We start from the raw sequence: 24,579 nt of genomic DNA on the forward strand, positions 1-24,579 counted from the left end.
CTGAATCCGAAGAAGATTTTAAGTCTAAAAATACAATTGCTAAATTGAAGACAACCAGCCCATTGGAACGAAAGGCTGGAGAATTCTATACGAAGAAGATGTTCACCATATTCCAAGATGAGATGATGGGTAATTTTGCCTTATGGAAAGATAAGTTGGGAAAGAACGGTAATGTTGTGGAATACAGTGTAGGAATTAGGACAGATGACAAGAAGAAATACGTCAGGGTTCTGTTTGACAGTTCTAATGATGCAACTGCGACATGTGAATGTGCTAAGTTTGAGAGGGAAGGAATATTATGCAGACATGTCATTCACGTTATGGATAGAAAGCAGGTACCTACTATCCCCACACGCTATTTATTAAAGAGATGGTCAATTGATGCAAGGTATCGAGCTGGGGGCACAACATCTGTAACCCAAGGAGATACTAGTGGCGTGAATGGACTGAAGAGGTGGTGTCTAATGTCAACATGACAGCAACTGATTGAACAAGTTGGTAATGACGAGATTCTCTTCAAGAAGATGACTGATTTTTGTACAGAGCTTGCTGTAGAAGTTGAAAAGAAGGAGAAGGAGATTGTCTCTCCGCAGAGTGACTTGGTAACAGTTGGTAGCCAAGTGCAGTCAAACATTGGTCCTAGTCAAATACCTCAGTCAAACATTGGTCCCAGTCAAATACCTCTGTCAAACATTGATTCCAGTCAAATACTTGGGTTTACAATTCGCGACCCCGAAGTTGTAAGGACGAAGGGCAGGCCAAAGCGTGCAACGCGTCATGTATCTGGCATAGAGGCCACTCAAGCCAAAAAACAGCAACGCCAGTGCAAAAACTGTGGGGAATATGGACATTACAGAACAAGCTGTCAAAAGAGGGCTAAGGTGAAACAAAATATGGTTATTACTCGTCATTTTTATTATGCCCCGCATTTTTTTCTTTTTTGTTTAAATATCTACTATTGTGCTTGCTAATAGGTGACTGCAAATGAGAAGAAAATGGATGATAAGGGAGAAGAAGTTGAGGGGGACCAAAATGTTGAAAGCATTGCCATGTTTGTGCTCTCATTTACTTTTATATTAAGTTCATAAAATTGTTCTTGACCCTCTTTTCAGCCATCATAAGTATATTATGCGTTATAAGTTTAAAACAACTGCCTTTATTTTTCAGGTGAAAATGAGCATTTCAATGGAGAAAATAAAGGTGGAGAAGCATCACATTTGAGGTAAGTGTTAATATTCTTCAAATTATTGTCAATTCTAATGGGGTAGTTGTCTTTCATAACTGCTATTAATTTTATTTTATTTTTGCCTCTGGTGTTCCAGGATTCATGTATCATGTTGCAGACTAGTGGATGCAAAGAATTAGTGATCATTTGTCAAGGGAGACTTATTTAATTTTTGCCGGTTTTCTCAAGGGACATGTGTGTTCCTTTTATCTGTTGGGGGGGGGGGGGAACTTATTTCTTGCATTCATGGTGTAATGAACAGTAAGCTGGAAAACAGGAAAACACTTATTACAATAATATTTTCCAGCACATACATGGCAATGTTAACAAAATATTTTCCAGCACCTGGTGTAATGAACAGTAAGCCGTAAGTTTAAAACAACTGCCTTTATTTATACATATGTAAAGCAGTTATTCTGGTGCATTGTGTGGTTAACTGTCTTCTATCAATGCTTGAGAATGGGCCCTTTGAAGTGGGTACTTCTCATATATGTAAAGCAGATTATTGCCTAGCCAATGTGTGCTGTTGTACGAAGTTTTTGAACCTCTTTGAAGTGGGTACTTCTCATACATTTTCAGAAGAGCAGGTTTGTGGAGTCAGTGTTAGATGTCTATTGGGAGCTGAAAGCATTGGCAGGTCCTTCCCTTACTCATCAAACAAGATATGATCCTGCCCGTGCACCGGATCCAATTGTTGAAGATGGGAGGTTTGGCTTGTTTCAGAGACTCGGTTTAAGTAGACTCGAGACTTCTGTGTTTAATGGATACACCCACATGGTATATCTTCAAATATCTCCATCAGACTCCTAATTATGTAGAGAATAAATGGAAAGAGTTTTTTTTTAGAGCACTCCGCATGGAATCTGAGGTTTGAAACTTTGAATCACTCACACCTGTTCAGCTTGAACCTTGTACATGCATTTTGATGTTTATTGCAATAACTTCTATTTTTTGTTGAAGCTACTGTCCGTGCATATTTTTAGAAACCTTAGTCAGTAATAGGTTCCTGAATAGACATATTTGGAATCATTTTTCACCACCCAAGATGTATTATTTATTTATAAAACAGTTGTTTCGTTGCTTGCTAAAATAGAAAGCACTGGTTTATTGCCTAGCCAACCATGTCCCTTCCCCACAATTGCTTTCTCGCATGACTTGAGGATTGCTGGTTCCATTGGCTTCCTAGCTATCGGCAAAATGATCAGGAAAGTGGCACATACTAGGGGGTAGCAACTGTTTATTAAAAACACAGGACATGAAAACAGGCAAGGCTGAAAAAGGAAAGAGAGAAGGAGAGGTCTTGCTTGACTAATAGGGGGCTAGTGCTTTTGGCACATTTGAGTCCCGCACCTATACGACTTGTTAGCATCATCTAAATTGATCCTGACTTATGAGGGTAATTACAAATAAGCATGAAGACGAAACTAATGGCAACACTAACCTTGTGAATACACTACAACAAGCCAACAAGGGGAGGTCTACTGGTTAATAAACCAGCTAAAGACAAGTGAACTTGTAGTTTTGCTTTGGCTACCACAGCATGCTGCACATAAATAAGGCACCTTGTTACAAGGGCATTTTTAGAGATCCACAAGATATATACACCTCTCTTTGCTACTTTTGGCAACACATGTTGCTGTCAAATTCTCTAATTGAACTTGAGGCCATACAGAAACATCCAGGTTGTAGTAGAAACATGTCCTCATTAAGGATCATATAAGATTTCCAATTTCTGATCCTACTGTGAATGAAAAAGTTGACATCCCATGAATTTCCAAAATTGCAAGTCATGTTAGCTACCTTTTCTGAGGACTTAACTGGTGCAAGGCCTCTTTAAATGGCACGAGGCCAACTGTGCTACAGATTTCCTTTCCAAATCAGTTGTGCAACATGCGGTGATATTATCGAATGACTTCAGTCCTACACTCCTCAATACAGTTAGCAGTGTTTCTCTCTTCTTATTCCTTTTTTTTTCAATTAGCCCAGCATAAGGCAAATGTTCCAAGAATTACAATTCAGGAAACCCCATCACTGTTCAAATGTCCATGCTTAAAAGAGGACACTGATAAGGAAAATGTAATCAACACAAGCCATAGCTACCTTTTCAGGAAACCCCATCACTGTTCAAATCCCCATCCTCGGTGCGGCTGCATCCAGAAGGTGGGGCACAGCAAGCAAGCATCAACCTTATAACACCAAACAATAGCACAAGCAGCGGCATATAAACATCATCTCCATATAAATCCAAAACAACCACCTTTAGCAGCATATAGGCATCATCTCCATATAAATCCAAAACAACCACCTTTCAGATAGATACAACACACACAGAGACAAACAAAAACAATATGAACACCAAGATTTTTTCATTTGTCGTGAACCATAAGTAATACAATGAGAGTTCGATGTCACTTCATACAATTACTTGATACTACTACTACTTACCTAACGGTAGAACCATACAAAAGGATACTACTACTACTACCTAAAGGTAAAAACACACACGAAAAACACAAACATAAACCCCATAATTACAAACCCTTTAAACATGTTAAATTCATTCTTCCGCATGATATTCTCATTCTCGAGTGCTGTTATGCGGTCTTCGATCCCTCTATTGTCGCCAATACTTTCTCGTCGATTGTGAATCCTTGGGTAAGTGGGTGACTCAGACCGTCGAAATCAAGGTCAGCCCATTCGAAATACTCACACCTGTAGCCCTGCATGTCGTTTCCAACATTAAAATTTATACATGTTAAGAATTAAATAGATAAAAACTACCAAATAAAATACTCACTTTGATTCCAGCGCATTTGTATGGCCGGCCTCTATTGTTGTTTGTGTTACTGCGAGTAATTTTGCGAACTGCCATCTCTTTACAATCACATTCGGGTGGTCGCATGCGCCGTGAATTAGCACTGTAGTTGCTTGAGGATGCCATTTAATACGCTTCTCTAAATAGAATATACATTCGTAAGTAAACTTTAAACAGTCATAATCACAATCTTCGCCATCCATTAAGTGATTCCCATTGTGGGTAGGCCACGGCCCAAAAATCATCTACAGAAGATGATTCTAGCCACCAATTTACAACATCCAAACTAAAACCAAATAGTATCAAGAAACGTATGAAGCAAAGGAATTTTGGGGTTTAAAACATTATCTACTGAATCAGGTAAGCATTCTCAGCATGAAGTAGTTACTGAGTTGCTTCTTCTTTCGAAATGTTACTCCCAGATCATGCCCAATTGTCTAATTTTATTATCTAAAAAAGAAAAAGAAATCTACACAATTCCAAATAGCCACAGATCTGGAACCCATCCCACCTAAAAACCAATTTCATACAAAAACAGATTCATCCCCCAATACACAGATTGATCAACCCTAAAATGTGAAAACACATAGTTCTACTTTTAAAACCATAAAAATAAAAACCCAACATCCATATACTTTATTCCCCTTTTTTGCACCTAAAACCTGCAACTTACCTCGTAGCTCATAAAGATTTAAATGTAAAAAAAAGATGAAGAATCGGCTTACCAATGGGGCTTGAACTCGAGCACTAGCACTCTGAATATTAGAAGTTTCAAGGGCCTCCTTCTCAGAAACCCACAAAAATCATGGGAAAATACTCCTAAAAGGAAAAACAAAAGGGGGTTTCAGAAGAGAGAGAGAGAGAGAGAGAGAGAGAGAGAGAGAGAGGAGAGAGTACCTGTGCGATTTGGGGGTTTTTTTTCACCCAAAAAAATGTTGCGGCCTGATGGACTCCGATCGAGAGAGAATAGAGAGAGAGATTGGATCGAGACAGAGACAGAGACAGAGAGAGAGTGCGAAGAAATCCAGATTTCGGTTTTTTTTTCTTCGCCTAAACAGAACTCCGTAACAGAGACAGATGAGAGAGATGAAGATGGAGATGAACTTGGAATGAAGCCAACCTTTCTCGCAGATCGCATAGAGAGAGAGAGAGGGGTAGGAGAGAGAGAGAACTCCGTGAGAGAGATGATTTCCTTTTTGGGTTGAAAAACACAGTGAGAGAGAGAGAGAGAACTCCGTGAGAGAGATGAAGATGGAGAGCCAATGGGTTTGGGTGATCCAAACCATGAAGATGGAGATCTCCGTGAGCCGATGGGTTTTTTTTTTTCTTTCGAGGGTTTGGGTTTAATTTTTGGGTTTAAACACAGTGAGAGAGAGAGAACGACGTTATTTTTGGAGATCTCCGTGAAGATGGAGATCTCTGTGAGCCGTGAAGATGGAGATCCAAACCGTGAAGATGGAGATCTCCGAAAGCCGATGGTTTTTTTTCTTTCGAGGGTTTGAGAGAGAGAGAGAGAGAGAGAGAGAGAGAGAGAGAGAAAGAGAGAGAACGACGAAGTTTTTGTTTTAATTTTTTTTCGAGGGTACGTCGAAGACGCACCCTCCGTAACGCCGCTTCCTTTTGTTTTTAAAAATGAATTGGCCCACCATTTCAGCCAATCCGAGGACTTCTCTCTCTTCAAGCGTATATAAGGAAATGCGCTTCAAGCGTATAATCTTTTTCCCTATATATATATATATATATATATATATATATATATATATATATATAGAGAGAGAGAGAGAGAGAGAGAGAGAGAGAGAGAGAGAGAGAGAGTGAAAACGGTTTCTACACACAAGTGTAGATAAGTTATCTACACACTAGCTTAAAATACAGGGGAGGGAATATTGTTTGGGTGATCCAAACCATTCATTTGATTAGCCCTCACATAGATAGGGTGTCCAGAAAAAATCAGCTCCATAGGATCATCCCAACCCTATCTATGTGAGGTAAAATGGACGTGTATAAACCTTTACAAATCTGTCCATTTTTTGCCTCCACGGTTTGAAGGGTTAGGATGATCCTATGAAGCTGATTTTTTAGGCATACCCTATCTATGTGAGGGCCCATCAAATGAATGCTTTGGATCACGCAAACAATGTGGGCCCTCACTGTATTTTAAGCTAGTGTGTAGATAACTTATCATGGGTTCGTGAATACGAACTACAGACCGCTAGGAAGACATGTCTATGTCAGGGGTCTCTTCAAACAGCCTTCCCTGATAAGCCAAGTACCCAACAACGCATTAGTGACCATTTTTATGACAATAATATCTTTATTTATAGTAAAATAATTAATACACCCATTTTAAGTGGGCTGTTTGGGACAACTCTAACAAAAGTGTGTCTTGGTGTCGTTTACAATACAGTAATGATCAATTTTTCACTACAAAGGTACTTCCTTACAATAGGGCAAATGTTTGGGTCAACCATGACAGTCTGTCATGGTATTATTCTTTCCTTTTTTCTTAGTCTTAGGATACAAAGAATAGTTCTACATTTGCTAGCAAAAAAAAAAAGGTATAAGTTTTACATTTACATCAGAGAGAGAGAGATGGCCTCTCTCTACTTGTTCAGTTCAAATCTATCTGCTGAAGATGGTGATCTATGTCTTCAGGAGGAGGATCATCGATCCTCAGCCTTTCAGGTTGTATCCAACGGCCTTCATCATTCCTCACCATTCCCTTGTTCTCATCTTGCCTCCAATTCGGTGGCACCTGGTGGTGATCCTTCAAGAAATCGCACGCTTTATTAACAAGTGCAGGATCCCTTCCACTAGCAAGAACAAATCTCTGGCCCTTTCCATGGTATCTGATTTCATTTTCAATGTATAAAATTGGTTAGAAATTTCTATATGAACACAGTTTATGAGGAGATTTGCTTAATTTTTGAAAGCCATTTCACTAGTCTTAGAGAAGTGCTAGAAGGACGTGGCAATGAGGATGCCAAGATGAGAAAGCCTCTGGCTAACTCTGTGTGTGTGCCCTTCTTGAGCCCACTGTTAGAGAGGGCTTCAGTGGGGCTAGACCCCAATGCAATATAATTAAGCCCGGACCATTACTACACACCTTGGAGGGGTTGACACAAGAAACATTCCGTCATAACCTATCCCAAGAGAAAGAACCCGAAAAATCGAAGAAAAGATCAAATGCTAGTGGAACTTCATACCCTAATGAAGACCTAAAATGACAGACAAGTGTTCGAACAATCCTAATTGAAACCCAAACCTAAAGGAGAAAAAGAGGAAAGAAAGAAGGAGGGGCTCCGAGTAGCCTCATCATAGCCCCTCTTACTTCACTTTGAATTTTCCCAAAATGTAGGATAAATCCTAATGGGATCGAGCTCAAGATCTCATCTAATCTTTTTTCTTTTTTTTTTCTAATTGGCTTGTGAGAGCTATATGCGAACTGTAATAATCTTTGACAGCTTTTTAAATAATAAAAGACAAGATAGGTCAGTGCAATATTAAAACAATGGTTGTGCTGATACCATTTCCCCTTTTTATAATGCCACCTCTGGTTATTTTAGGGAGTGATATATCCGCTCCCTCGTCTTCTGGGTCATCCCCTCCAGTATATTTATGACTACTCTTTTTACGCTCCAAGGGGGTGGCCCCAGAAAGAAAAGGGCACAAATATATCATTTCCAATATTATATTCTTTTTTTCCTAGACTGAGTCTTGGCTAGTCAATAGCCAAAGACAAAAGTTTCAGTCTAGAATGAGGACAAGAGTGCCAAAAAATCAAGCCTAAAAGATCAGTATCTAAAGAAGAGGCGAAGAGCTTAGAGAACTCACCCATCAAGCAAATGCAAGTGTGCCTCCAAGTTATGGAAAGAAGCAATATCGCGGGTCTCTTTCAAGAAAGGAGAGTTCTTGTGATCAAGTTCAAGCTCCACTCCCACATGACTATAGCTCCATGGTAACCCCTCCGTCAACCTTCGCACAAACGCCGGCATGTGCTCATTGACAAATATCCCCGGCACCTTTGGCACCTTGTCATGAACGTTCACCACCCTTAAAACCTTCACTCCCAACCCCTCAACCCTTTCCTTAAACCTTGCATTGCCGACCCTCGGCCCCGAGAAGGAAAACACGGAGACGGGTATGTTGTGCCCATCGGGTGCAACATTAAGACCCGTCTCTGCTATATCATACGCGCTCAGTATTGCAAGCGCACTCCCGAGACTGTGCCCGGTCACGGATATGGTCAATTCCTCATTGGGGTATTGGTGCACCAACCGTCTTACTTCGGTTAAGATTTGCTCCCTCGCGGAGTACTTACTAAATTGGCTATTCTCATCCTTGCCCTTGTCCGTATAGAGATTGAGGAACCCCGATTCGACCTTGACCATCGGGTCACTGGAGCGAATTCCCTCGGGGATGACCGGTATCAGAAAATCCATCAAGTCCGCGATCCATTCGAGTTGTGTCACCGTTCCTCGCCAGGCAATTATGATGTCTCGGCGGCCTAGGCGTGCTGTCATAGCGTCCCCGGACACGGCCACATACCCGATCCAATTGGCATCCTTGCTCCAGACGTGGGTCCGGCAGGATTTCTTGGAGAAGTTGGGGAGATTGATATTGGAAGTGGCGTAGATAAATCTGTGAAATTGAGATTGCGTGATCAAATCATAATTAAGCTTGTGATTTAATAAATTAGAGATTTTATATGGCATAAGCCTGTATAATCCAGTATTTTTCAAAAAGTGTTGTATGGCCCATACATTAGGATGACCCAAACCGTCAATTTGATGGGCCACATCATAAATAAGTTGTGCCCAAAAAGTCATCTTCATAGGATGATCCCAACCGTCCAGTCTAAAGAGATTTCCATAATACATAGTTTCTATATAGATCATAGGATCGGGATCATCCTATGGAGATGATTTTTGTAAACCTATTAAAAATGTGGCCATCAAATGGACGGTTTGTATCATCCTTTAGTGCGAAAAAAATAAAAAAATTGACTATACAGGCTTACACCATATAAAATATGAGAAGAGAATGGACATAAATACCTAGTGACCTCATAGCCGCAGCCGGCGAAGCCGAGGGACTCGAAGAATTCCTGACGGTTATATTTACTACTCCCGCACTTCTTGGAGAAGGGATCAAAGTCGAATGCGTCATAGCATGCTTGAGCCATCTCCCCGTAACGTATGAGCTCAGTTCGAAGGAGGGGATCCATTGGATCAAGCAATCCAATCCAATCATCTTGACCTTGGATCTCGCGCCAGCAATCTGCCAATTTCTTATTGGGTTTTTTCTCTATCTCTTCTTCTTGTTGTTCTTCTTTCTCTCTTTCAAGCTCCGTAATTATGGATGATAGAGATTCATCGATCTTCGGTACGGCCACCTGATTTACGGGTAAGGGTGTTCTTGTTCCTATTGGGCCATACTTAAATCTTAGATATCGTGGGGTTTTACAGAAAAAAGGTGTTAGGAGTGGGTTTTCTGATCGTAAAGTTTTGAAGCTATTTATGTGAAAGGGCAGAAGAGCTGTTATAGAGAGAGGAATAGCCATGATCTGTTTCTTGTTACAGGTTTGAAGGGGGAAGAAATAATATTTAAGTCTTAGGTTACTAATGAATGAACGAGTATATATGCATAAAAAATGTTGAAAATGGACGTCCATTGGTGGGTGAGTCTTAGTTTGACAATTTGCAAATAGAGTTATCATATGTGGATGATTGTTTTGCAAGCTGTCCAATTCCAAGATGAGATAACATGGGTTTGGATTTTGCACCAGAGAACAGGCAAATCAATTCCAAGATGAGATAACTTGGTCGTCGAATATTTATTAGGGAATTTGCTAGGCAATTTCTTGGAAGGCCATTTTCGGTCTTACTTTTGCACGATAGACTTGTTCTCTGATGCAAAAGTCAGCTGCAAAATGGCTTCTGCAAAACTGCCTAGTTTTATGCTCTGTTTGGTTGCCGGGTTTTTTTTGTTCCTGGGAGTTTTGTGGGAGAGTAAGTTAAATTTTGGTCCCATCCCATGTTTGGTTGCCTTTTAGCACTAGGTTTATTTTGATCCTACTCTTGTAATGATTACTTGTGGGGTGAATTTTTTAATCCCACTTTTGTAATGATTGCCTTTTCATCCCATCCCAAGATAACCCCAGGAACAAAAATAAACTCAGGAACCAAAAATAAGCTTGAGAAGAATTTTTTGCTACCCAACAGTTCAAGCAACCAAACAAAAGTTTTTTTTTTCCCACCATATCTCCCAGGGTATTTTTTTTCTCCCACATAACCAAACATGGGATTTTTATTTTACCAGGATACTTCCAGGACTCTTTTTTTTCCCACCTATCTTCCAGGGTATTTTTTTCTCCCACATAACTCTCGGGAACAAAAAAAACCTGGCAACCATACAGAGTAGGGATTTGGCAGGGACCATTGCAGAAAGGATTTCATGGAGCGTCTATTGCATCACAGAGCAACCACATAGGCTCAAATTCTGTGTTATTCATTTAATTCATCTGATACGGCTGCTCTCTCATGCAACAGAAGCTCCGCAAAATGCCATTTGCGATGGTACCTAGCAAATCCCTTATTATTATTATTATGAATTTGCTACGCAATTTCAGGAAGCCATTTTGCGGATCATTTTAATTTTGATCTGAAAGGCAACCGTAAGACCGTCCAAATGGCGTTGAGACCGATGACATATCAAACCCTTGATCCATCAAACCATCATAAAAATCCATAGAAAAGTCTTTAATTTCCTTTCCCACTATGGTCTATTGTGGACATGGCTTTGGATGGGATGACATATCAAATCACGATCCATCTCTTCTGAAATGATATTTGTAGAGGATGTAATCCTGACCGTTAATATTCCACTCTTACCATGTCCATCTCGTGGAACATTATTTTAGAGGACCGATAGACACATCTCAGACGCGTTTTTGACTGGAAAAGTCCAAGTAAATTGCCACGCCAAAAGCCCAAAACACGAGGTAGACATGGAACAATTCAAAAGGAAATGATATGCGCACTTCGTCGTTTTCCTAATGTAAAATCTCGACTTGATTCTTGAATGCCCTAACCCTCTTATGATATTTTGAAGGAACATGCCTCATGAGTAAGAAGCTTCTTGATTGGTGTACAAGGGGGCCCACTGGTATTCATTTAAGGTTGTTGAAGGTGGGCCATTGATATTATTCATATTGGGCCCTGCTGTAAAATACAAACAGGGAATACCACAGGGCATCCAATTATACAAGGGTCGTCCAAATTACTCATCGAGTAGACAAACACACAAAAAGATACCCTTAGAAAGAGACAACAACAGATTTTCCTACCTTTTTTTTTTTTGATGGGCAAGCTGGGGTTAGGCAGACTCCTACCAGATATATTAAGAAGAAAGCATATTACAATCTTTCATAGAGGGACCCCAAAGAGTCCGAGGACAAGACCTCTACAAGGGAGGGGGACAGAAAATTAGGGGGGAGATTATCACCTTTACAAAAATAATCTTGTTTAGAAAGGATGTCTGCTGCTGCATTTCCTTCTCTCCAAATATGGAAAATTTTCCAAGAGTTTAGATTTCTGAGCTTACTGTGGATCATGGCAAGAGTTTGGAATTTCCTCCAAGGGGAAGCTTGGGTGCCTTCGATCACTTTGACGGCATGGATTGAGTCAAATTCAATCCATAAGCTGCGGATGCTGAGATTCTCTGCTAGATTTAGACCGTGAAGGATGGCTTCGATCTCCAGGTGATGAATAGCTTTAGGGGGGACGATTTCCGAGAACCGGCGAATGGGACAGCTGAGATGGTCTCTAATAAGGCCCCCAACAGATCCAGAGTTGTCCATGAGGGATGCATCAGTATTAAGTTTATAGTGGCTGAGGTCGGGAGGGATCCATCGACATAATTTTGAGGTTTTGGGCTGCTGGAAAACTGGGAGTGACAAGTTTGCAACAATTTTGGAGCTGGCCTCGGTGGGTGCGTCTGAAAGCCTAAGGGACAGTATTCTTGTGCGAGAGGTCGAGAGAATTCGCTTGAGGAGATCCTGCTTGTGAGACCATTTTTCATTATGGATTCTAGCGTTCCTATAGCACCCCATTTTGACCGTACCTTGAGCCTCCCGTGTTTGAGCAAAAACCCAACCAAATTAATCACTTAAGGTCCCAAACTTCACCCTAAGCTGGTTAGGGTCCCATCTAGCTCCCCGCAAAATTTCGTCGAAGTCCGAGCTCGTTTGCCTAATAAACGAGCCGAGAGAGGACCGTTGTGTAAATTTAGAGGGGGGGGTGTGTGAATTATCCTGGAGTGAGCCCGCATGGATCCGAATGACACACGATTCGGGCGTGCGCTCATCATTTTTTTGCGCCAACCGCGTGCCTATAAAAATTAGTAGTGCCGATATCAACTCCCAAAATTGCTATAAATACAAAACTTAAGCTCATTTTTCAGGGGAGAGGGATTTTCTAACCTAGCAGAGAGAGAGAGAGAGAGAGAGAGAGAGAGAGAGAGAGAGAGAGCAGAGAGATTTAGAGTTCTATGTGATATTCTCATTTGTCCGGTCATCTTCTCCGGCCACTACGTTGTAACTTTGGCCAATGTCGGCATCATTTTGATGTTTTGTCCTTTGAATCAAAGATCCAAAAATTTCAAACCCTCATTGCAAACCCTAATCTTTTCCCCCTTTCTTCTCTGCTTAATCTTCTCCGGTGTGTTAGCCGGAGCTCCGGGAGAATATTTTATTTCAACAACACCGGCTCTTCTTCTCTTTCTAGTTTTTCTTTTCTTTTCTTGCACAGATTCTCCACAGAAATCCTAGTCTTGCATTTTTCCTTTTTCAACAATCCTAATTGCCTTTAAAACCTTTGAACTTAGTTTAGAAACCTTAACCTTAGCTAAAAAGCTTAGATCCATCACTATTACCATTTTGATTGCTCGATTTTTGCTAGATTTATTCACTGCTGTCTGAACGAAGCTTATAGCTACACAGATCTGGTTTTATACGGTTCAGATTTCTTGCATTTATGAGATTCATCATAATCGTGATTTTATTGCTGGAATTTTCTGCAATTTTGGCTGACAAATAGAAGTTTCAAAAGAGGAAAGAAGAATACAGGTATGTTCATCTAGATGATATTTTATTCTGAGTTGAAGTGAGTATATTATTTTTCTTATCATTTGTTGTGATCAGATAGAGGTATTAGTGTTCGTTTCTGTAAATTTTGGTTTAGAGTATGAATTTGTTAGCTAGAACAGAGCATCCAATATTTTCTAGAATTTCAGTAGATGAATATTGAAAAATGAACGGATTCTAAAATTTTAGTAAAGAGATTTACAGAGTTTTAATCACTTTCTGAAGTGTATTTGGAAAATCAATCACTCTTGTCACTGTTGGTTTAAAATTTAGAAAATACAATATTCGAGTAAAACCTCAACTTTCTGATTTGTGAGTAGCTATCATTGGTTTTATGGCTGAATAACTAAGAAATTCTCTATGATAATGAGTAGCTCATAAATATGCAGAAATAAGAAAATTAATTAATTAAGCCTTACTGCATGTATTTTGGTTGTCACTTGTATGGGGTAGTTGAGTCAAGGTAAACACTTGTCATTATTGGTTTTATATGTTGCCATTCCTAAATTGAATCCATGTAACCTTCTGCTAACAAATGAGATCAAATCTCTTAAAAAATGACACTTGTTATTGATCCTTTCCCCTTTGGTTACCTACAAGACTTTGCTACAACACCTCACCCTTTACTTTGGATTTGTGTTTGTTAAGTTGCTAAATTGTTTGGCAGCACACGGTCCTTTGTGCCTTGGTATTAATGCATTATGTCTATTTTAAGCTCACTATTTAGAACTGAAATGGCATTTTTTTAGACATGATTTTCTCATATGAGAATTAGTTATTTTAATAAGTTTCATCGAAGATATCACCACTTCATGTGTAGTAGAAGTCAGGCATGTGATCTTGAATTGCCCTTTTGTAACCACCATTACTTAACTACTTAGTGAGAGAAGGGTTAGAACTGTTGAATGGCAGCCCTCACCTCCTTTGTATTGGCAGCCACCTCACCTTTTTAATAATATCAGCCCTCTCATTTTAATATTGGCAGCCACCTCACCATTTTGATAATGGCAGCCCTCTCACTTTAATATTGGCAGATACCTCACCATTTTGATAACAGGTAGCCCTTTCACTTTAATATTAACATCCCTCACCTCTTTTGATATGGGCAGCCCTCACACCCTTAATAGTAACAGCCCTCATATTCTTTTGATATGGAAAGCCACCATTTCACTTTGATAATGGCAGCCCTTTTCCTTTTTTTATATAGCAGCAGCCTTTACCCCTTTGCCTTCTCATTTTTTTTACAAACAGCCCTAACCATTTTGATAGTAATAGCTTTTTTATAAAAAAAAATATTAGCAGCCAGATGAATTGGATGAATGTAACATTTTTAGATTATGGTGCATGTAATATTAATATTATTATGATATTTAAGATATTTTAACTCATCCTGTTCTATTAATAAGGAATGAAGCAAAATGTATTTTAGTTTGGAAAGGTTAGTGTATACGATAAAATGTGGGCAGTTATGTTGTCATAGTCATTTTGGAATGTTTTGATAGAAAGTGCTATTGATCTAATCATGCTTGGTGATTGTATGTTTGGCTGCCTTTGGTTTATGAAACTTCCTTAGGTGATTAAAATGACAGTTTTGACAGATACTCAAATACTTGAATGCAAGCTTTAGGTTGAAGGAATGAAGCATGGTAGTGTAGACACCATTTCCTTATTTGGTTCATGAGAATTGCCTTTACGAGTACTGTTAGGATTTTGACAACCCTTAAACTTTGAAATGCAAGGAGAATTGGTGTGGTTTCTCTTCTGAGACTGGTTTAGTCTTTTAAACACCTTTAATCATTAAATCCTCTTTATCATAGTAAGAAGGGCGATGAAGGCGCTAGCCCAAGCCCATCTTTTAGGGAGACCTACTTGGTCCATGTAGTATCCCTCTTTCTTTTGTCTTTTATAAAGACAGCCTCAAGTCGTTAGATCATTCCTAGATCCTTCCATTCATCGCAAGGGCGATGAAGGCGTTAGCCCGAGCCCATTATTAGGGGACTTGCTTAGTCCAAGTAGCACTCCTCTCTCTTATTTAAAAGACTTGCCCAAGTCTTTTAGATGTGTATCCCTTAAACATTAGAATCCCCGCAAGGGTAATGATAATGCTAGCTGGAGCCTACCCCTTTTAGGGAGACAAGCTATGTCCCAACATGAATGTCAAACCCGTTTAGAGACAGGCTTTGTCTCGTTAGAGCGCCAACCCTTTTAGGGAGACAAGCTATGTCTCACGAAAACATGATCAAATCCTTTGGAGACAAGCTTTGTCTCATTAGCGAGTCATACATAGGAGACTATCCAAGTCTCAAATAGAACACCTCCTTTAGGTTAAGGACCAACTTGATCTGTTAAAACCATCCCCTTTTTATCATTGCAGGGGCAATGGAGCCCATCTCTGTGTTTAGGAGACTTGCATAGTCTCACTAGCACCCTTATTATCTCCTCTTCTTTTAGAAGACTAGCCTAGTCTCATTGGCACTCCCCCCTTAGGGTTGTGCAGTAGGATTCAGGCCTTTAGCATAGGATGTCTATCATTAGTTAGAGAGTCAGTCATTCTTTTCGGAGTTAGTCCTATCATCATAGGGGTTAGGATTCTGTCCAGCCTCTCATCAAATCATGTGATTTTTATATCCGCTCTTGCAAGGTATAGGATGCTGTCCAACCCTTGCAGAGTTGTGTTTCTATCATTTTTCCCCCGCAAAGCATAGGATGCTGTCCAACCTTTGCCGGATATCAGTAGTCCGTCCTCCCCTTATGATGATAGGATTCTGTCCTCTTGTGTCAAAAACAACAAAAACATTTCAAAAACAAAAAATCTTAAAAATCTCGAGTCATTAGGAGTAGCTAGGAAAATCTATTCCGAACTACGTTAGCTTGATCATCTTTCACGAGGTACGTAGTGTATCTTGGGATCCACATCCCAAGTCCAGCCAAACCTTTAAAAATAAATTTGTCAAATCTTCAAAAAAAATACAAAGTTTCTTCAAAACCTTTTCAAAAGATCTTCCCCTAGAGTTAGGAGTTTGTCCTAGCCGTTTGGGGTGTTTTAGAGTAAGGAGTCTGTCCTGATTTGTTTGATATGGTGTGTCTTGTCGTGTGAGTGTCCCTAGAGTTAGGAGGCCTCGAGTCGATCGGTTGGACATTTAGTCGAATCGGTGGCTAGACTAGGAAGCATATAGTCAGCCCATGGTTTTCCTTAGGTTGCACAGCCTAGATACACATAGGATGTAGGGCCAACCTGCATTAGCTCAAGGCTAACTAACTTGCATTAGTTAGGGCATATAGAGAGTTCTAAAAATTACAATTCACCTGAACTTAAGCAATCATGCAAAAAGCTTTAAAAATCAGTCGAGTCTAGTGGATCGAATCTAGGATAGCGGTTCTAGATGGTTAGGCATCGTAGTTAGAATAGGTCATCGAACTACGTTGACTCCGATTCTTCTCGAGGTCGGGATACGTAGAGCAGCTGGGATGGACGGCCATCTTAGTCCGAGTCAAGTCGCATTAGATTTAGGATTTGTCTTGTCTTGTCATATATAGGATTGATTTGTGTTTTATGTTTTGAGGTGTTTTCTTACTTTCTTGTACTGATACTATACCTTTAGCTGTAGTTTGCATGTGTATGTCCACCAGAACTTAGACACTAATTAGGTATGACATTCATAACCTAGCTATTCTCAGGCGACACTATTTTCATTTATTTTGTGTGTGCTTATTAATCATCTCCGAGACATGCAGATTAGATAGACGTCTTCTCGGAGATATCCGTTCCCATTTCATATGACTTTCGTCCAAAACTCTTTAAAATCAATAAGTAAATGGCATAAGAGACTAGGTGTTTACACTTGGGCGGATGAGGTGCTCTTTAGACCTTCCAAATTCGTAACCAGGCACGAACCTTCTTTTTATATCTCTGGTTATCCGTTGCAACAGAGCATAGTATGGGATCCTTGGCCCACTTCCTTGGATGGCGACTCTTCTTTGTTTAAGGTAAACCTCGAATCTGGGCTAGTCCCCGAATCGAGAGGTATCTCACCCTTTGTATCGCTACTCATGCTGTGAGAGGCACCTTCTTTCGAGAGTTCCTTGGTTCCATTCACGTGGATGATCCATAGAGACGAGTGTGTGGGGCCCGTCCCCGCCTCTCTCTCGGATCGGGGTCCACAGGCTGGCGACTCTGCTGGGGTGACTCTTTCGAGATATTGCCTAACTCTGTTAAAATGCCATTTTTAATTAACTTTGAAGAATTTTGGGCAAAAATCATTATAAATGGGAACTTTTACGCTTAGAAATTAGGGGCACCAGATAGGTGTTTAAAACAAGGGATTCACACACTGCACAGCATACATCGTCTTTTTGTTTTTTATTTTCTTTTATTGATTTTATTATTATTGGCTCCATGGGATAGATACAGTACATGCCAGCTGGGATGTCGTTACCTGGATGGGATTGTTGTATCTATTACCAAGCTATGCGTCGGTGCTGCAGCCGTAAACACTAGGCGTACTTGTGTTTACAGCAGCCGATGAGCAATGAAGCATACTATGTATAACACTAGGCGTACTTGTGTTATACATTTTAAGTATGGATCATAAGCATAGTACCCGATATATTGAGTCCGGAGCCCTACTTTCATTTTTACATATATTATGTATATGAATATATTTGCTGATTTAGTGAAACCTAATTAGGATCTGCATGTGCTTATATATATATTGCATTCATATAGGGACGAACATGTGTTGCTTATACATGTTGGAGCCTAGATTTAGAAGCCTTATCCTATTTTTAGACTAGGGTAGCTTACTTTATGTGGCTACACACGCAGTCCTAGTACACTCACATGTCTGTTATTGAGTCGAGACTCTCTCGACTCCACTAGATTAGAATTAGGGCTGGTGCCCCTGGTTAGGGTGTATATATGTATATATACCTATTTATATTGATTATTAGATTAGGGCCTTCTTATTCAGTGAGGTTTCCTTATCTAATTCGATCAATCCTATCGATCCATATTCAAGATTTAGACACCGGTCTCTGACCTACTTCTGTCATTTTTTGGCCGTGGTCTTCTGTCTGATCTACTGATCATCTTTGATCATGGATGAAAAATTCAGTGTTGCCTATTATATCCTTCTCCTATGATTGATTCTGATCTGATTATGTTCCACTTGTTTGATTGCGAGTTTATCTTGCTGACATTTATTCGAGTGTGTGTTCTTGCTGAGAGCCTTACTTTATCTTAACCCAGTTGGCATACCCTTTGTGATTAACAGCTTTAGACCCTCTCTATATGGCCGTTATGCTGCCGAATTTTCTGCAAATACCTTGAGTTTGGTCGTATCCTTTTAGACTTGTTGACAAACTCTATGTGCTTATCTCACCATATCTCTTTGCATAGATGTTATGCTGCCGGATTTTATCCATGGGAGGATATATTCACATCATCTCTTGTCTCAACTTGCATATGGGATTTTCATTTGATTACCCTATATTGAACTATAGTGTTTGTCAATTCCATGGCAAGAGTCTGACCTTGTTGACTTCACTCATTTGCAGCACCTATTTCTATTCAACCCATACCAGAACCGATGGCTGAATCCGGAAATACTCTGGCCGAAATGAATGAATTGATGAAATCTATGCTCCAACAGATGAATAATATGAGTGAGGAGATAGTCCGTCTAAAAAGTGATAGAGGTTCTACTTCTGAAGGACCTGCACCCCAGCAAATTCCGCTTATACCTCCTCCACCCCCGGTGGCAGCTAGGCCTGTTATATTCCCAGTTGATGATGACTTTGATGAAGAGCAGTACGCAGAAGAGAATTGTCTTCCCCATCCTGATAGAACTGATAAAAGCAAAGGGATTGTAGACAGGTTGGATAAGCTAACCCGAGAAATGGAAAGCATGAAGTTCCAAGGCCCTAAGAAGTTGAACATGTCTGACTTCATGATAGCCCCAGGAGTCGTTCTACCTCCGAAGTTCACAGTACCTGATCTTGATAAGTATGATGGGACGGGATGCCCAACAAGTCATCTGAAATCCGTCATTTCTCTCCTACAGCAACATGGACTTTCTCCAAAGCAGATTGCCCTCGTATTCCCTCGATCTCTAGTCAGAACTGCAAAGAAATGGTTTTTGAGTCTGAAGTCTGATGAGATCAGAACTTTGAAAGACATTGCCAACAAGTTCGTGGAACAGTTTTCCATGGAGGAGGGGATCGACGTAACCAAAAGGGATCTGAAAATGTTGAAACAAGGGCATGATGAAACTTTCACTTCCTTCATCCGAAGATAGAGGAGAAAAGCTGCTCAGATGACCCACATATTGTCCGACGAAGATCAGATCAAGATTGTGGTTAAGAATCTGTCTCCAAAGTATTACCATCATATGGCTATCCAGTATTTTCTTGATTTCAACCATCTCATTAAGACTGGAACCCAGGTAGTGGATGCACTGACCAAAGGCCTCAAGACAAGGACCTCAACAGATGTTAGAGATGGAAAGAGGACTATGGTAGCAGCTGAAGATGTCAGCAATGTGGAAACCTCTCGTCAACTTTTCAAGAAGGTAGCTCAGAAAGGAAGCTAGCTTATTCAGAAGTCAGATAAAGAGATTCCTCCATTGCCGAAGAATCTTGAAAAAGCTTTGAGAGAATTGGTCGAAGTGGGTAAACTTGAACTTTCTGAACCTTCTCCTCCTCCAAATCCTCTTCCTAGCAACTTTTATGAACAAGACTTCTATGAATATCATCGAGTTCATGGACATTCAACCAATAGTTGCCAAGCCTTGAAACACAAGATTCTGAAACTTATCAAGATTGGTAAGGTAGTTGTTGGAGAACCCGGTGCTACCAGAAAACCAGTGCGAAGGTCAGTTGCCCCTTTACCTATGGTAGGAGCCATCTCTACGAACGAGCCATTGTTAGATCCTGCATCCCTTATTCGTCCTATCTCAGAAACACCACCTGTTCCATCAACCTCTCGACCAATGGAGGAATCTTTTGAAAGGTCGGCCCTCATCCGAATGGAAAACTGGATGGTTAAACTTTTTGGTCAGATGGCCATGCTAACTGAAGAAGTGAGGGAGATGAAAACTCAGATACAATATCTGTCTACCGGATGTGATCCAGCTCCTAAGCAGTTTGCCGAAATGGGTACTATGACAGATGAAACATCAGTTCAGAGTTTAATTCTTGACAGATATGTTGATTTGCATAGTGGGACAAAGCCTGTCATTATTCCCAGTGAAGTTAAGAATGTTGGACCCTATCGTCAACCCTTTAAAAAGCCAACAGAAGTAGAAGAAAGGATGGGTCAGAAACTGAGGAGGGAATAACTTACCTACCTTGTCCTCAAGAAGTTATCATGAAGAAATGGGTCAGTGAAGGTCGTTTGACACTTTTAGATCCGAAGCTTCTTCCTAACCCAATCTCTAAACACTGGATAAGAGATCAGTATTGTGAGTACCACGGAGGTATTGGTCATACAACAGAAAAGTGCCTGGTATTGAAACACAAAATTCAGGACGAGATAGATGGAGACTCTTCCCTTCTTCCTGAACTCTGTGCTTTCATGAATTATGCACCGGTTAGACCTATTCAACCTTACAAAAGTTCCACCACCTCTGCTTATGCTGCCTCAGAATAGAGAAATGAATCGAAAGGAAAAGGAAAGTTGTCAGAATTTGAGCCTCCGAAGAATGCCAGGGCAGAGAGCATGATGCCACCGGCAGATTTTCAAGGGCAGTTTGGGCCAGGTAGACAGAACTACATGGGACTGCCTCTTCCGAGATTCCTATACCAAGATTGAAACCACTAGTTGACAACATCATGGAGGAAGGCGTGCTACTCGCAAATTTCAGTGCCAAACCCTTGTCTCTGTTCAAAAGTCATGTTCCAAGTGTCATATTTCAAGATGTTTCTATCAAGTGTATACCAACTCTTGTGTTGAAAGTTGGTGAGTCATAGTGTCAAAAAAAAATGTGTGTCATGTCTGTCAGTCTTTCTCATTTAGAGTCAGTGTTTTATTTTCTGTCAAGTATGATGTAGAGCCCACTGAGGCATGTTGAGAACGTACTTGAAAGTTTTCAATTCAATAAAGTGTTTGGTTCTCTATCTTCAATATTCAATGATTCACTCTTAGATCTAATGTTTAAATAACTAAAGACACCCTTCTCGGATGAGAATGCAAACGAAATTCCCCTCGAGATCTGAAATATGATCAAACGAGAGGAAGAACGTCGAGCATAGCCACTCAAAGAAGAAATCAAAGATGTTGAAAGTGGCATTGAAATCCGAAACTCAGGAAAGATGGATTGGCAAAACTTTATCTCCCAAGGAGAGCGAGGAATTGATAAACCTGTTTATAGGGGTTCGAGGTAGCCTTGCTTGATCCTATAAGGATAAACCGGGTGAACGCCCTGTGCAAAGCAAGACTCCATCGGCTTTAGATATCAGTCGTAAAGCAAAATTCAAGAGAGAAGCATTAGTGAAATTCCACTTAGAAACCCAAGAGGGGGTGAATTGGGTTTCTTTTCAAATTTTAAGGATTTTGAAAAATTTAGATTGCACTAGTTTTAGATTGAATAGGAAATCAAAAATAGTACTTAAAGCAATAGTGAAAAGCTTACCACAAGAGAAGAGGTGAAGAGACAAGGAAGCTTTGACACAAAGATTTTTATAGTGGTTCGGTCTTAGCTCAAGACCTACTCCACTCTTCTCAAGTTACTCTCCTTGAGGATTCCACTATCTTCTCCAAGGAACTTAAATACGGCGTTCCTTCCGCCTTGTACAAATCGAGCTTCACGCTCCAAGGGTCTTCTACGGCGCCCTTCGTGCCAAATACAAAGAAGATGAAATGAAAAAGCTTGCTTGCCTCTAGATAGGCTAATTTAAAGTAAAGCTCACTCACTCTCACAAGAACAAGATGAACAAATGAAGGTCCTAAAGTCTCTCAAGAATAATCTAAGGAAAATGGCACAAGAGAGAGATGGAGAGTGAAGATCTTCAAGAGAAGGATAATAAATGCCTTTTAGTGCTCTTGAAATCTTTGTAAACTCCTTAGGTGGGGTTCAAGAGTCCCTAGGTTCATATATATAGAGGGGAGAAAAATACACAATATTTTCGCTCCCCAACGGCCTTCTCGGACTCCGGGCTCGGAGCTCCAAGCCTTATTTTTTTTGAACCTGGAACCATTCTCGGAGCTCCGAGAATTTTCTCGGAGTTCCGAGCTCGGAGCTCCGAGAATATTCTCAGAGTTCCGAGAAGCCTACGACAGCAGATTTTTTCTTATATTTTGGCTGTTTTCGTTTGGGCTTTTGGAACTTTGATTTATCAAGATAATTAGAATGTCATGAGGGTCCAACAATGTTGGGACACCACTATGATCATTCACAAACCTATTAAGTTCTAATTAGATTGATTTTAAATCTCCTTTGTGCCATAGACCTAGATTAAACATGAAGGACCATTTACATTCTAAATTGACTTGGTCTTCAATTTTGTTGGCACCTTGTGGAGGCCTTGACATCTCTTCACTCAACTCCACTGATGCTTGAGCCAAGCTTGAACATTTGAGATGATTACCATTCTTGTTAGGCTTGAGTTCAACCTTGTCTTTGACTACCTTTGAGATGGTGATGCCTTTGATATCACTTCGAGCTTGAATGAATTGCCATTTGTCATGCACTCTTGAAGATGCTATGCTGTGAACATTATAACTTTGCCAATGGAAATCATTAGTGTATAAAGCCTTTATTTTATAACAAATTGAGTTTGTTAATCATCAAAACATTTCAATGGGAGTACTTGTTGAACCCTTGGGCTAACAATCTCCCCCTTTTTTATGATGACAAACATAATTTGTTTTAGGGTATGAGCTCCCCCTTTAAGGATGAATAAAACAATTTGGGCTCCCCCTAAGAGTTTGATTTAATTGGACATGTAAGGCATTACTTTTAATGATTGAAATTTGATTGCAAAATTATAAGCATAGAGCTTTGCTCCCCCTTAATATATGCATTGGGAGCTCAAATATTCTCCCCCTTTTGTCATCACCAAAAAGGTGGAACAAAAGGAAAGAGGGTAGGTGAGAGCCAATGAGACAAGTGAAGTGCAATGCAAGAGAGAAAGCAGGCATAAGACAAGGTATGCACGCAAAGAATAGAACAGAGAAGCACACGGCACAGTAAAGCAAAGAGATATAGATATATATATATAGATGATGTGAAATGGCATACATAAAAGTGCATACAATCAGTCAAAGGACATAGCATCCACTACACATCATAACAGTGACAAAATTTGATAAACTAAATACATCCCAAAAAGATCCAACTGACTTTGAGAAACATCTACCTAAAGAGGATCCATACAACCAACTTATAATACAAGGACGAGGCAAATAGAAACATATAGAGAAGCCTAAAACAGAGCAAAATGGGATCCATCATCAGAGAACGAGAGTCATCTACTGCTGCGGAGGAGGCGGTGGCTGATGAGAAGAACTGCCCAGCGCCTTGCCCCACTGGTCACCGGAGAGGTAGCGATAATAGGCGGCCCACTGGTCATCAACATGGGTAGTCAGGGTCTGGAAGCGAGCAGAAATCTCAGAGTCGACATGGGTAGACAGCTGCGTGAACTGTGAGGCCATGGATCGCTCAATAGCCTCCTGCATGTGAGCCAAATCCTGGCGAGTGCAGAACTGAGAGGTATCCTGTGATGGCTGGGGTGCTGGTGCAGCCTGGGCCTCGGCTTCGTAGCCGCCTCCATCGTTAGAATCAACGCCAATTGCGGCTTGATTCAGAGCCATGCGGTTAAAGGTCTGCTCATCAAACGGGGCAGTCAGAGTCATGGTCATTTCTCCATCCAAGGTGATGCCAAAATGGCGGAAGACACGGGTGAGAATCATGCCATATGGCAACGAAGAGCGGTAGCGGCCAAGGGTCTGAAACATGTAGCGAAACATGATATACGACAGACAAAGCTGGCGGCCCTCTAGGATGCTGTAGATAAGATAGGCCTCTAAGGGTCTGAGGGCTTCACGCATCCCAGCACGAGGGATGAAGATGTGGTACATGAAGTTGTGAAGCATGCGCGCAACCGGAACGAGGTCGGCGGATTGGACGGGCATATTTGAGCGGTAGCGCCGCGTAGACAGTGTCATGATCGATATCATCAAGTGAATGTGTCCCATCTTCCGGCCAAAAATAGTGTGAGAGGCCATCAGAGCTAATCCCAAGAAGAGTGGCAAAGGTGTGATAGTTGAGTTTGATGACTGTTTTCTTGATTTTGGATTCGATTTTGAAGAAGGAAGGTGAAATGGTGAGATTGGCATAGAAGAGACGCACCAATCGAGGGTATACTGGTTCATTGAGGTGAAGGATGGGTGTCCAA

At 40.6% G+C, this 24,579-nt stretch overlaps 1 protein-coding gene and 1 long non-coding RNA gene across 2 annotated transcripts; both read right to left on the reverse strand.

The window, feature by feature from the left end:
* Positions 1-3,612: 3,612 nt before the first annotated feature.
* On the reverse strand, positions 3,613-4,870 carry LOC143887144 (uncharacterized). Its single transcript, XR_013254078.1, has 3 exons — positions 4,766-4,870; positions 4,023-4,179; positions 3,613-3,945 (listed from the first exon to the last, which is right to left on the reverse strand). It is a non-coding gene; the product is annotated as an uncharacterized LOC143887144 (long non-coding RNA).
* Positions 4,871-6,411: 1,541 nt separating this feature from the next.
* On the reverse strand, positions 6,412-9,686 carry LOC143887772 (phospholipase A1-Igamma2, chloroplastic-like). The gene is made up of 3 exons (XM_077391947.1): positions 9,098-9,686; positions 7,875-8,681; positions 6,412-6,889 (listed from the first exon to the last, which is right to left on the reverse strand). Exons 1-3 carry the CDS (start codon positions 9,601-9,603, stop codon positions 6,652-6,654), a joined length of 1,551 nt encoding a protein of 516 aa, XP_077248062.1. The 5' UTR covers positions 9,604-9,686; the 3' UTR covers positions 6,412-6,651.
* Between the last annotated feature and the right edge of the window lie 14,893 nt (positions 9,687-24,579).

The sequence above is a fragment of the Tasmannia lanceolata genome, unplaced genomic scaffold (assembly GCF_043159265.1).
Source record: "Tasmannia lanceolata isolate RefF3 unplaced genomic scaffold, GAP_Taslan_0.1 ptg000012l, whole genome shotgun sequence".
NCBI lineage: Eukaryota > Viridiplantae > Streptophyta > Magnoliopsida > Canellales > Winteraceae > Tasmannia > Tasmannia lanceolata.

Coding starts and splice junctions, on each gene's coding strand:
- LOC143887772 (XM_077391947.1), bottom strand. CDS start 9,603: ATGGCTATTCCTCTCTCTATAACAGCTCTTCTGCCCTTTCACATAAAT. Junction 8,682..9,097: donor TGCGGCTATGAGGTCACTAG/GTATTTATGTCC, acceptor TCAATTTCACAG/ATTTATCTACGCCACTTCCA. Junction 6,890..7,874: donor CACTTGCATTTGCTTGATGG/GTGAGTTCTCTA, acceptor AAATGAAATCAG/ATACCATGGAAAGGGCCAGA.